The 15,355-nt window shown below is 29.1% G+C and overlaps 1 protein-coding gene across 1 annotated transcript in view; it reads right to left on the bottom strand.

Moving 5' to 3' along the window:
* LOC111419464 (holocarboxylase synthetase-like protein) overlaps nt 1-15,355 on the bottom strand; it is a 30,443-nt gene that overhangs the window by 13,685 nt on the left and 1,403 nt on the right. The window contains exons 2-5 of the mRNA XM_023052273.2: nt 4,391-4,645; nt 4,024-4,339; nt 3,817-3,976; nt 3,228-3,764 (exon numbers count right to left, since the gene is read on the bottom strand). Of these exons, the coding sequence (XP_022908041.2) occupies nt 3,228-3,764; nt 3,817-3,976; nt 4,024-4,339; nt 4,391-4,600 (1,223 nt within the window). The 5' untranslated portion in view covers nt 4,601-4,645. The remainder of the gene's footprint in view (nt 1-3,227; nt 3,765-3,816; nt 3,977-4,023; nt 4,340-4,390; nt 4,646-15,355) is intronic.

Genomic DNA, 15,355 nt, shown 5'->3' with positions numbered 1-15,355 from the left:
ATTCATGCTACAAACAAACTTTTTCCAAGGCCATCTTTAATTTCAGGCGATAATGAACTTTTAACTGTAATTTTAGCAAAAACAATTAAAACATTTTCCAAAGTCACTTCTGTTATACTGTAGTGTGCCATGGAAAAAAATAAAAAATAACGCACAAAACTGATAGTGATAACCGTCATTAAATGTTATTTCAATGCCCGAAGCAGTTGTAAATGACATTTATAATCAGGACATTTATAACAATACAGGTGGTTCAAATTCGATGTCCGAATAGGCTAACTCGGAAACTATAAGAGTTAGAAAAAAAGTAGCTTACATGTCATGATCTCGTTTTTCGAGAAACTACTAATGCCGAAAACCTCATAGCGCTATCGTCTTTTGTTTTTCCCCTAGAGGCCAAAATTGAAAATATCGTAAAACCAATAAGTGCAATTATCTTGGTTATTATTATAGGTGGAGTATTATAACTACGACATTATATGGACACTTTTTTACAGAGAATTTCATAACATAGTCAAAAAAAAATTTTCAGTTTTAGATTTTGAGATATCATGAGAATTTTCGTTTTTTTAAATGAAAACAAGCACTGATTATTCGCTTATTAAATTCGTTATTTTTTTCTCATTACAAAAATATAAGGTTCGACAGGTCTATTTCTTATTGTTTTAGAATAAAACTAAAAATAAACTTTTTTTATAAAATTTCCATCTAGTGTCGTCGAGGAAATTAAATTTACAGTTTCCTGTAAGTTACGGGGCAGTAGGTAAAATCTAAAAAGTTAACAATTAAATACGAAGATAACTTCTGGTATTTAAAAACAAATAATTTTTTAATATGTAACATTCTAACATGTCAAACTTTTTAAAATTTTAGTAACTGATCTTAAAAGCGGGATTTTTAAAGTGACACTTCAGAAAATTATTGAATACAAACAAATGTTGCTATGTTTATTTGAATTAAAAAAAAACATATGAGCGCCATCTATCAATAATTTATTAAGTCATTTAAAAATAATATTAAATCGTAATAAACAATCTGAAATAATGCAATCTATTCCAACTTTTGTGTAAAACATATATAGATTAAACAGTTCAACAAATATATTTGTTTCAAATATCAAAAATATGTTTTTTAATTTTTAGTTATAGAACCGTAATTTACAGGAAACTGTAAATTTAATTTCTTCGACAACACTAAAAGAAAAGTTTATTTTTAGTTTTATTCTAGAACAATAAGAAATAGACCTGAGAAACCCTATATTTTTGTAATCAGAAAAAAAATAACGAATTTATTAAGCGAATAATCAGTGGTTCTTTCTATTTAAAAAACGAAAATTGTGATATCTCAAAATCTAAAACCGACAAAATTTTTTTGACTACGTCATCAAATTCTCTGTAAAAAAGTGTCCATATAATGTCTTAGTTATAATACTCCACCTATAATAATAACCAAGATAATTACATTTGCGGGTTTTACGATGTTTTCAAATTTGGCCTCTAGCGGAAAAACAAAAGACGATAGCGCTATGAGATTTTCGGCATTAGCAGTTTCTCGAAAAACAAGATCATGACATGTCAGGTTCTTTTCTTCTAACTCTTATAGTTTTCGAGGTAGCCTATTCGGACATCGAATTTGAACCAGCCTGTACATACAAGTGACTTTAAGACAATGTTTGGAAAGCATTTTAATCTTTTTCTCTACTACAATTACAATTAATGCTGATGTATTGTACATCAATGGGTTCCGAAAACAAATCTCTATCCAAAAGCTTGCAGGAAAACATACCGAGTATTTTGAAAATCAATAGTTGATAATCTCTTGAAATTGAAGATGCCTTGGAAAAACTTTATTTGTAGCATGAATCATAATATTTATAAAACCATTTCATTTGATACCTGGGTCATGAAAATCGGAATGTAAATAACAGAGTTACAGCTTGGGACGTTTTTTGTGTGATACCCTGTATATAACTTTGTAAAGAAATTTGTATCACACTATCTAATAGATATTTAAGTTATAAGGAACGTTCGAGGAAAATTTTACGAGCCGAGGGAACTGAGGCCCATGATTCTTTCGAGGAATGTTATTTCTTACGTTCCGCATGGCTTATTAAGTCTTTCCCACTAGCAGAAGTCAATATTCTGCAAAATATCCAAAGTTCGCTTGCCAGATACTAGGTCGTAAACTCAAAAAAATTGAGAAATCGAAAATGAAATTGAAATTGGAAAATGTACTGGAACGCTCTGAAAAACTGCAATCACCTGCTAGTCTGTGGTGTGAATATTTAATGTTGAAGATCTGTTTCTGATACAAAGAAAATACGGATATATCAAAATTCCACAAATTAATAGGGTGTTTAAAGAAGAAAAATCATGGATATACCTCGAAAAAGTCAAGAGTAAAGATATAGTGCACTTCTACTAATGAAGTATTTTAATGTCATTTGTAAATTTAACTTAGTTTCATAAAAATATTTTTATTTTAGACAGTAATGGTTGTCGCTCTAACGAACTATGCAAAATCAAATTAGCAGATATTAATATCTACGACAAATTTGTTGTGATACAAATTCCTGACTTTAAAAATGCTACTCAACGTTTATTCACAATTGTAGATAAGTCAGAAGATATTAATTATATAGAGATTGTTTGAATTCTTATAATTTTTATTACTTAGTTTTAGTTTTCAATTTGAATTTTCCTTCCCAAGCAAGTTTTTTCAAATTACAGTTCGAGTGTTGCGTGGAAAGCTATGTGGCAGAATCACTTAATCATAAATTGGAAGTATCGAATCAAATTTTGTATAAAAGCAAAATTTCTATTGAGGACTAATCTAAACAACCAAAAAGGAAGAAGTTAGACACTTAGTTTTAGAAGAGTTATGTTTTCCAGTTCCAACTACATCAACTTCAGCCTCATTTAATGAAAATACAAGAGAAATCTTTTTCAAAAAAGATGAGTTGTGTTTAATATTTATAAAAATAATGATTTAAGTTCTGCCATCAAGAATTAATAAATAAGCAAATGATATAGTATCATCTAAGAGATTACTAGTGAAAAAAATAAATAATTATCTATCCCAATATAAATTAATAAACATATTAATTCAAAAATGCTTGCCTAATTAGACTAAACATAAATAGCAAAAATTAAAACGCGATAACACTGATATCAATGGGCAAATTTAAGTGTTGCAATTTAATATTATCAAGTTAAATTAAACCTTACCTCTCCTTATTTAATATCTCACCCAAAACATTTTTAACATTCTCTTTCGCCGCCAAACTATCCCCATAAACCAACACATTCGGCGGCTTCGTATTTCTCTTCGTATTCGAATTTTGCCGGGTAATCTCCCTTTCACTCGGAAATTTCACCATCACCTCACTCAACACACCCAAACTTTCCTTCCTCCTCTTAGAATCGATTTGAGCCAAACACAAATTCGGATCATCGTCTTCGTGTAAACTATTCATTTTCTTTAAAGTTCCCGTCCGTTTCTTCCCACTTTTCTTTTTAACATCGTCATCATCCAATTTTTCTCTATTAATACTTTGATTTTGATGATGCGATTTCCGTTTTTCCTCCTTCGATTTACTCCGATCTCGCGATGATTTCGTTTTTGAGCGTTTATTGCAAACTTCGAGGGTGTCTTTATCGGAAATTGAGGTCGTTTCGTGTTTAATTGACGACTCTTTTTTGATGGGTTTAACCTCGGAAATTGGTAATTTTGATTTTGAACCGTTTTCAATCATTATTTTTGGACTAAAATTATTTTAATTTAATAAATAAAATTAATTTGATTTATTAAAATTACTTTGTGTTTAAAACTTTTTCGTTCAACTTCGAATAAATTTCTTTTAAGCTTTTAACGAATTCGTTCCAAGCGAGTTGATCGACCGAGTATTTTAATCGGACGTCGGAAGGAAAAATCTTGTTGAATTTAACTCTTGAAGGGCTCCCTTGCACGTCAACGGCTTTAAAAAACAATTTTAAATCAAATTAATTAATTAATTAAACTTACTTTCGATTTTAACAACTTTTAATTCATGGTTAATATCGACGTCGTTATTCGAGAGGAAATGAACCAACTTCGTGACGTTATCCATATCGGTTTTAACAATAATATTCATGAAATCGTTTAATTTCCAAGCGATTAATTCCCCAAATCGTTCCAATTCGATTATTTCAGCTTGATGCGGAAGAAACTTTTCGAAATGAGTCGTTATCATTAAAAACAACTTGGGGTCATAAAGTCTCAAATTATTCTTCACGAATTGAATCGGAAAATTAAATTCGCTCCTTGGAAAAACGACCCACGAAGATAAATTAATTCTTTGCTAAAAAAAATTAAATCAAAAATCGATAAATTTAACTAAAAGAAAGCTCACCCTAGGCACAACGGTGCAAGCGAATTTATCATCCCGATGATAAAGAAGATTCTCCAACGAGCGTTGATCGGAATCGAAAGAAATCGCGTTTCCCGAACACACCAAAAGCGCGTTTGAGCCGTTTAAAGTTCCCCGTAGCTTATTTTTTAAAGCGCCCAAACGCCACCATTGCGACAAAGTTGCGTACATATAAAATAAAGTGAAAAACATTTCTGATTAATCCCTCAAAAAACGCTTCTTAAACTTCCATGTTATCTAAAAATTAAAAACATTTCTTATCTAAGTAATTAAAATAAAAAAAAATAAGTATTTAATATGTGCCAATGTCAGTTAACAAATTAATAAATTATTATTGATGTTTTTGAGTTAGGTCAGTGAATGGACGGAATAAATAATTTTATTTGTTTCTTATTCATGTTTTAATTAAAATTTGAGGCGACATAGAACGATTTATAAATAGAAAGAGTTCGAATCCTTTCGAGATCGTAAACAGTTTACTATCGATTCGAATTATTCCATAACAAATACAAGACTTAACGTTTAATAACGACCATTAACGTAAATTTTTTCGTTGATTATCCTACTTTTATTTTCTCTGATTCTATTCGCTTGGGTTGCTAAGAGATATAATAGTTTAGCATGGTAACAAAACGATATGAACCGTATTTAGCCCTATTATATAATAAATTTTATTAATATATTGCGTAATTCAATTTTAAATTAATATTGTTTACAAAAAATTTTGATTCGAATAATAATTATTCATATATCTTTAAAAATATTAATTGATATACGAGTATACAGCTCCACCTGGAGGAGATAGAGAAAATTTTTATTAAAATAATCGACCTCAAATCACATTATAAACAAATATTATAAGAAAAATTTGTTGATTCAAATAATAATTTGTTTTGATATTACCGTGTAAATGAAACTTACAAGTTCTCAGAGCTGAACCACCCTGTATGTACTGTTCAGAGGGAAATTGAAATTAAGTTATTTTAAAAAATGTTGTTAATAAAAAGTGTGCGTAATTCAATTTTAAATTAATATTGCTTATACAAAATTTGGATTGGAATAATAATTATTCATATATCCTCAAAAATATTGATTGGTATACGAGTATACAGCGCTACCTGGTGGAGATATCGAAAATTTGTATTAAAATAATCGACCTCAAATCACATTATAAACAAATATTATAAGAAAAATTTGTTGATTCAAATAATAATTTGTTTTGATATTACCGTGATATACAGGGTGGTTCAGTTTTTAATCGGGAAACTTTACTAGGACGTAGTACTTGCCAAAAAAACACAAGTTTTTTATATAAACATAGGGTCGCAACTCTTTCGTTTTCGAGCTATGAGCTACTGGTTAATATCTTATTTTCAACCATACCTTAAACTTCCCCAGCGCTATCTAAGGAGATGAAATTCACATTTATTTTTTTACACGGAAACTATTAACTTTAAGGAAAATACTAAAGAGACAAAAAAGTACCACTAAAGAATGAGCTTCACAACCCATATTTTTTTATGTTAATATTCCATAGCGTTAAAAAGTTATTATAACAAAAATCAAGGGGATGGTGAATTTCATCCCCTTAGAGGGCGCTGCGGAAGTTTAAGGTATGCTTGAAAATAAGGTCTTAACCAGTAGTACATACGTACAAAGTTTCAAATTCTACGGTTTACTTACAGCCGAAATACAAAACAAAATGTAAATTTTTTTCTCTACTTTGATCGCTCATAGCTCGAAAACAAATGAGTTGCGACCCTATGTTTATATAAAAAAAATTGTGTTATTTTGATAAGTACTACATCCTAGTAAAGTTTCCCGATTAAAACTGAACCACCCTGTATGTACTGTTCTGAGGGAAATTAAAATTAAGTTATTTTAAAAAAGGTTGTTAATAAAAAGTGTGCGTAATTCAATTTTAAATTAATATTGTTTATAAAAAATTTTGATTGGAATAACAATTATTCATATATCCTCAAAAATGTTGCTTAATATACGAGTATACAGCGCCACCTGGTGGAGATATCGAAAATTTTCATTAAAATAAACGATCGGAAATCACATTATAAACAAATATTGTAGGACAAATTTTTTGATTTAAATAATAATTTGTTTTGATATTGCCGTGATAATATACAGGGTGTTTTAAAACAACGTTTAAATATTTATAGGGGTAGTGCTACAGTCGAAAACAAGTCGAAAAGTGTTAATCAACATGGGTCCGCAAAATCAACCGTTTTCGAGATACAGAATGTTGACATTTTTTGGGACTCTACGTTTTTTCTTTTAAACTATAACTACTACAGATTTGATACTTGGCAAATCGATACAGTATAAAACTGCCTCTTTTTGAGAATAGTATGATGATTCCATTGCTTCCGGTTAGACCGGAAGTGAAAATAAATACCACTATTTTTCAGAAAATTCAAACATTTTATTTAACAATTAGTTAGATAGCTTAATTCTAAACAACATTAATTCGAAAAAAAAAAATTGTACTCCTTAAGGTTTCCGAAAAAGAAAACATTTTTAAAAATAAATTATTAGAAAAGTTGAATTGACACAACGTAATACTAATACTAACCAAAACGAAGCTTTTTACTGAAGATGTTCAAAATGTCGACCAGCAACATCAATACAGTTTCTCATTCAACGTTCAAAGGAAGCCCGAACTCTTTCAAATAGCCCGTAGTTTTCACGAATTGTCTAGCAACCCTGTTAGCCGGCGATTGGGAAATGTTTCAGCATAGAAACGATGTGCTCTCAAACTATTTCCATTGGCACGGCCGTACATAAACACCCTATCGCTCATTTCAGCATTAGCAAACGATTTCACTTCAGGTTTCGCAAAATCAAGAGTTTGGTTATTTCGTAATTTGAACGAAACGTCAAATTAATGTATGTTAGCAGATTGTACGTAAGGCAAAGCCTACTCCTTGTAATGGCCAAATTTTGGTAACTAATGGCATAACGTTTTGTAATGGAATAACTTATACTAACTGGAAGCAATGGAAACATCATACTACTCTCAAAAAGAGACAGTTTCATACTGTATAGATTTGCCAATTATCAAATCTGTAGTAGTTACAGTTTAAAAGAAAAAACGTAGAGTCCCAAAAAATTTGAACATCCTGTATCGCGAAAACGGTTGATTTTCGGACCCATGTTGATTAACACTTTTCGACTTGTTTTCTACTGTAGCACTACCCCTATAAATATTTAAACGTTGTTTTAAAACACCTGTATGTACTGTTCAGAGGGAAATTAAAATGAAGTTATTTAAAAAAATGTTATTAATAAAAAGTGTGCGTAATTCAATTCTAAATTAACATTGTTCACAAAAAATTTTGATTCGAATAATAATTATTTATATATCCTCAAAAATATTGATTTATATACGAGTATACAGCTCCACCTGGAGGAGATATCGAAAATTTTTATTAAAATGATCGATCTCAAATCACATTATAAACAAATATTATAAGAAAAATTTGTTGATTCAAATAATAATTTGTTTTGATATTGCCGTGATATGTACAGGTGTCCCAATTTCAAAGTGATTTTTTTTTGTGTTCGTAGGAATACGAGCCATTTTCTGCAATTTGTTCGCTCCCGAGAAAAACAAATAGTAAGCCAGCCCATTAAATGTTAATGTTTGAAAATAATCCTTGCAAGAAGCATCTTAACTTTACCACATAAAAAAGAAACCAATATTTTTATATACTACATAACATAACCACAAAGGACGAAAGCCTCCGAAGATGGTGTAGATCGCCGAAACGCGTCAGGCAGAGTGTAAAACTTAATACATCAATAAAAGCATAAATATAAGTTTAATTATTTTCAACTTCTAAATATTAATTAAATTAATACCTACTTATTGAGCAACGTTTAGTAATTATTTATAGTTTGTTGCTGCATTTCTTTCAAATAATTTAGTAATTAAAAAAGGAGTTTATTGTTCTGCCATTTAATTGTATTTTTGTCACACTTTGATTATTTATGCAATTTTTTTTTAGTTGTTTTTTAATATAATATTACGGATTTACAAATGACAAACAAACAAAAAAGAAAAAACAACTAAAAGTAACAAAAAAAGAACACAATATATTACATTCAGTCACTTTTTTTAATACAATAATGACATTTTATTACACATTTTTCTTTAACTTCTTAATATCAGGAAAACTATTAAAGTTAAACATATGACATACTTATTTAATTAAAGGGCACTTGATGAGCAATTCAACTAGCACACAATATACAGGGTATTCCATTTAAAAAACTTATGAAAAAGCCATTTGAAAAACATCAAAAGTAACTAAGCTTTATAAACACCAACTGGCTTTAACTATTGTCTGACGTAGTTTCAAGGCAAAATCGGAAAAAACGTCGTTTTTACATTGTTATTAAAAAGATCCTGTAATGGGCACATTGGAAGAACAATTGAATATCTCAGGAACTATGAACGCTGTGAAATAGTAACATATACGGTTGTATAAACAAATTTAATGCTATTCATAATATGATAAAATATACAGAGTGTTCCATTTAAATAAATTTACGTACTCTCCGTTACGCTTAAATGGAACATCCTGTATAAGTGAAAATAATTTTACGTAATAGAAAGTGATGAATCAACTTTTGTATAAAATATTTTTTTGTTTTTCAAACGATTTAGTAACTATCGGCCGTGGAGATACTAATAACTCACCATGTATATCTTCAAAAACATTGACTTATATACGAGTATAGAGCTTGACCTGGTGGATATATCGAAAATTATAGTTATATAAACAAATATCGTAAGAACATTTTTCGATTCAAATAATAATTTGTTTTAATATTGCCGTGATATGTACATACTGTTCACAGGGAAATTAAAATTAAGTTATTTTTAAAAAAATTTTATTAATAAAAGTTGTTTGTAACTCAATTATAAACAAATATAATGTACCAAAAATGATAATTCGAATAACAGTTATGGCGACATCCTTAAAAATGTCGCCCAACCTATGTCAATATATTCTTTCTTATTACTTTCTAATACTACAGCCGGTTGTTGGATATAAATTAATAATGTATAGAAACCTCTACCTATTATTATGGAACAATTAAATCACCGCCTCTGCATATCGGCTTCATTATTTACTTATTGCATTTTAATACTTAAGCTACCGCCGCGGCTTTTGAGTATACAGGTGTCCCGTTAAGGGTACGGAGCAGCTGCATCTCGACAACGGTAATGCCTAGAGGTTTGGGAAAAAATCCCTATAGGCAAAGTGGGCAAGAGAAATAGCTGGAAATTATTTTGAAGTTCGTAATTCGACCGCTAGGGGGGCGTAACTGCCATAGAGAAACATAAAATTCCCGTTATCTCAGAAAGTTAGACGATGGGCTATAACTTTGACAACATCATTTAGCAACTTGGATAATACCGCATCGCTTTTGTTTTGCGATATTTCTCATATCTGTCATAATAAGGGAGGGGGAGGCCAATGCGTTTTCATATGTTTACATTTCAATATCTCCTGGACCATTCAACCGATTTGAATATTTTTGGAGTTATTTGAAAGAGCATTTTATGCTCTTTCAAATAACACCAAAAATAAGAGCATTTTATGCTCTTTTTAAAGATATTTTCAATAAGACCGTTTGCTTTAAAACAAATAAGATAGAGGGCGTTATCTGCAGCGATTACATATTTTTGTGATTTTTGAAGAAAAGTTAAATGGAACGATACTATTTACTTCACAGATTCTTAGTCACCTTAAAATTTGCTAAATTTTAGTGAAAACCGCATCTCGATATCGCCACCCGTTCTCGAATTACAGAAGAAAATGTTAAAAACACGAGTGTCATCAATCGGATCCAGTTACCTCATCGATAAAAACAAATCACATAACCATGGTAACTGTAAACATGTCATTTACCAACGCAGAAGCGTATGATTGATAGAGCGTATGATGATTTATTTTCAATGTTTCGAATACGATGCAACTGCATGGCAAAAATGTGCAATGCAATTACGACAAAAAAAGACATTTTTCTCTAGAAGTGTTTTTAAGATTGATTTAGCGATTACGGAAAACTGGCAACGTGTAGCCCATTCAGACATCTCTATGAATTCGTAAATCACGTTGGTGCGCAATGCATGGAGTTCACACATAATCTGGGAACTCCGAAAACAATTGTCCACAAGATTCCTCAAGAGAATAATATCTCCACCACGTTGTTTTACATCAGGCCTTAACAGATACCGATTATGATAACAGACTGAACTATTATCATTGACTTTTAAATATGATTTGGACAAATCCAAACGTTTTATCACAAATGCCTATCACAAATGTCCATTGCTTTCACCCCTTTATCTATTGCGTAGACTAAACGACCTGACTTTTCAAGAAAAACCAATAACCAGGGGAAATATGACAAAACTCTAAATACCAGTAGAAACGTGTCCAGGGCCGAGACTTAAGCTTTTAAGCTTTTTTTCGTCGAAACTAGATTAATTAAATGCATCGAGGTTTATGGAAGGCATTTCGCACATTAGTGAGCTATTTTTGCCAAAAATTTAAGTTATTCTAAGTGTTTTGGTTTATTTTGTTTTATTATCATTGTTGATATTTCATTGATCCGTTAGCTTTTAAACACGTTTTGAAGCAGTTCTAAGCTTGGATAAAGTGTGAAGGAAGGGTCTAGATAATAAAATTTTTGTGCTCTCTTATTTGTTTCCTAAGGTAACTTGATCCGATTAAGATATACGAATTTTTAACATTTTCTTCTATAATTCAAGAATGGATGGAGATATCGAGATGCGGTTTTCACTATTATATAGCAAATTTTATAGTGATTAAGGGTCTGTGAAGAAAACAGTACCGTTCCATTTAACTTTTTTTAAAAAATCACAAAAATATGTAACCGCTGCAGATAACGCCCTCTAGCTTATTTGTTTTAAACCAAGCGGTCTTACTGAAAATATTTTTTAAAAGAGCATGTAATGCTCTTTCAAACAAAACCAAAAATATTCAAATCGGTTGAACGGTCCAGCAGATATTAAAATGTAAACATTTGAAAACGCAATGGCCTCTCCCTCTCTTATTATGACAGATATGAGAAATATCGCAAAACAAAAGCGATGCGGTATTATCCAAGCTACTAAATGATGTTGTCAAAGTTATAGCTCATCGTCTAACTTTATGAGATAGCGGGAATTTTATATTTCGCAATGGCAGTTACGCCCCCTAGCGGTCGAATTACGAACTTCACAATAATTTCCAGCTATTTCTCTTGTCCACTTTGCCTATAGAGATTTTTTTTCCCAAACCTCTAGGCCTAACCGTTGTCGAAATACAGCCGCTCCGTATGCTTAACGGGACACCTGTACATACATACAGGATGTATCCGAATGACTGCAACAAACTTCAAGGGGTGATTCTTTAGTGAATTTTAAGGGTACTTTGATATATGAACCATGGGCGACTTCGGCTCCCCTAAGGAGCTACACCCCTCCAAAAATGGCGGAAAATGTTGGTTTAATTTTTTTTCTCAAAAACCATAAACGCTAGGAAAATGAAATTTGGGGAATATGTTTAACTCATAATAACATGGTTCGTATATCAAAGTACCCTTAAAATTCACTAAAGAATCACCCCTTGAAGTTTGTTGCAGTCATTCAGATACACCCTGTATATTAACACTGTATAAATAACCTTTACTTATCATTTTATAATACTTGAAACACTGCCTCGGCGGCTTTGCTGTCTCGCTTTCTAATAACATAATTTTAAAAAAATCCGCTACAATCATTTTTAAAAAATTGCAAAAAATCTAATTCGTAACATATCTCGATGAAATCACGGTCAACAAAACCCCACATGACAACCTCTATTTTGAACCATTTTTATCGCTTTATAATCGAAATCAACATTTTTGGGGATATCGCAATAACTATTATTTGAATCAAATTTTGTTGTCAACAATATGTGTTTAGAATTGAATTACGCACAACTTTTATTAATAACATTTTTTGGAACAACTTACTTTTAATTTCCCCGTGAACAAAATTGTGAATCAATTTTACAAACAAATTATTATTTTAATCAAAAATGTTTCCTACAATATTTGTTTGTAACGTGATTTGAAATCGATTATTTTAATACAAATTTTCCATGGGTCCACCAGGTGGCGCTTTAGTATAAGAATCAACATTTTTGAGGATATATCATTAATTTTTGTTTGAATCAAATTTTATTTGTCAACAATATGTGAATATATCACAGAAACATCAAAACAAATTATTACTTTAATCAAAATTTTTTCCTACAATATTTGTTTGTAGCGTGATTTGAAATTAATTAATTTATCAAAAAAATTCGATAAATCTACCAGGTGGCGCTGTATATTGATATAAGACTCAACATTTTTGAGGATATATCATTAATTATTGTTTGAATCAAAATTCTTTGTCAACAATATGTGTTTAGAATTCAATTACGCACAACTTTTATTAATGACATTTTTTAAAATAACTTAATTTTAATTTCCCTGTGAACAGTATGTTATTTTGCATATCACAGAAACATCCAAACAAATTATTACTTTAATCAAAAAATTTTTCCTACAATATTTGTTTGTTACATGATTTGAAATCGATTATTAAACAAAAAAAATCGATAAATCTACCAGGTGGCGCTGTATACTGATATAAAAATCAACATTTTTGAGGATATATCATTAATTATTGTTTGAATCAAAATTTTTTGTCAACAATATGTGTTTAGAATTGAATTACGCACAACTTTTATTAATAACATTTTTTAAATAACTTAATTTTAATTTCCCTGTAAACAGTATGTTATTTTGCATATCACAGAAATATCAAAACAAATTATTACTTTAATCAAAAAATTTTTCCTACAATATTTGTTTGTTACGTGATTTGAAATCGATTATTTTAACAAAAAAATTCGATAAATATACCAGGTGGCGCTGTATACTGATAAAAAAATCAACATTTTTGAGGATATATCATTAATTATTGTTTGAATCAAAATTTTTTGTTAACAATATGTGTTTATAATTGAATTACGCACAACTTTTATTAATAACATTTTTTTAAATAACTTAATTTTAATTTCCCTGTGAACAGTATGTTATTTTGCATATCACAGAAACATCCATATAAATTATTACTTTAATCAAAAAAATTTTCCTACAATATTTGTTTGTTACATGATTTGAAATCGATTATTTTAACAAAAAAAATCGATAAATCTACCAGGTGGCGCTGTATACTGATATAAAAATCAACATTTTTGAGGATATATCATTAATTATTGTTTGAATCAAATTTTTTTGTTAGCAATATGTGTTTATAATTGAATTACGCACAACTTTTATTAATAACATTTTTTTAAATAACTTAATTTTAATTTCCCTGTGAACAGTATGTTATTTTGCATATCACAGAAACATCCAAACAAATTATTACTTTAATCAAAAAATTTTTCCTACAATATTTGTTTGTTACATGATTTGAAATCGATTATTTTAACAAAAAAAATCGATAAATCTACCAGGTGGCGCTGTATACTGATATAAAAATCAACATTTTTGAGGATATATCATTAATTATTGTTTGAATCAAAATTTTTTGTCAACAATATGTGTTTAGAATTGAATTACGCACAACTTTTATTAATAACATTTTTTAAATAACTTAATTTTAATTTCCCTGTAAACAGTATGTTATTTTGCATATCACAGAAATATCAAAACAAATTATTATTTTAATCAAAAAATTTTTCCTACAATATTTGTTTGTTACGTGATTTAAAATCGATTATTTTAACAAAAAAATTCGATAAATATACCAGGTGGCGCTGTATACTGATATAAAAATCAACATTTTTGAGGATATATCATTAATTATTGTTTGAATCAAAATCTTTTGTCAACAATATGTGTTTAGAATTGAATTACGCACAACTTTTATTAATAACATTTTTTTAAATAACTTAATTTTAATTTCCCTGTAAACAGTATGTTATTTTGCATATCACAGAAACATCAAAATAAATTATTACTTTAATCAAAAAAATTTTCCTACAATATTTGTTTGTTACGTGATTTGAAATCAATTATTTTCACAAAAAATGTTGATAAATATACTAGATGGCACTGTATATTGATATAAGAATCAACATTTTTGAGGATATATTAATTATTGTTTGAATCAAAATTTTTTGTCAACAATATGTGTTTAGAATTGAATTACGCACAACTTTTATTAATGACATTTTTTAAAATAACTCAATTTTAATTTCCCTGTGAACAGTGCGTTATTTTGCATATCAAAAAACATCAAAACAAATTATTTTAATCAAAAAATTTTTCCTACAATATTTGCTTGTAACGTGATTTTAAATCGAATATTTTAAATTCGACGAATCTACCAAGTGGCACTGTATAATGATATAAAAATCAACATTTTTTAGGATATATCATTAATTATTGTTTGAATCAAAATTTTTTGGCAACAATATCAATTTAGAATATATTTCTTTTTATATACTGATATAAGAATCAACATTTTTGAGGATATATCATTAATTATTGATTGAATCAAAATTTGTGGTCAACAATATGCGTTTAGAATTAAATTGCGCACAATTTTTATTAACAACATTTTTTTCAATAACAATTATTAAATAATACAATTAAATAATAATTACAAATTTACCTTAATAGCCTCACTAAAGGTAAAATCAAGATAAATAAAATAAAAATAAATAAAACGAAGTAAAAACCAAACCAGTTGAAACACAAAAAAGTATTAAGTCAGATCAAATTGTGCTCAGTACGTTTCTGTTTACCCCGTCTTGATATAACAATCGCATTGTTTATACGTTAAATTAACAAACAAGAGATTATTGGAAC

This window comes from Onthophagus taurus, unplaced genomic scaffold (assembly GCF_036711975.1).
Source record: "Onthophagus taurus isolate NC unplaced genomic scaffold, IU_Otau_3.0 ScKx7SY_15, whole genome shotgun sequence".
In the NCBI taxonomy this organism is placed as follows: domain Eukaryota; kingdom Metazoa; phylum Arthropoda; class Insecta; order Coleoptera; family Scarabaeidae; genus Onthophagus; species Onthophagus taurus.
The sequence above is the reverse complement of the archived record's forward strand: the minus strand, read 5'-3'. Positions and strand labels throughout refer to the sequence as shown.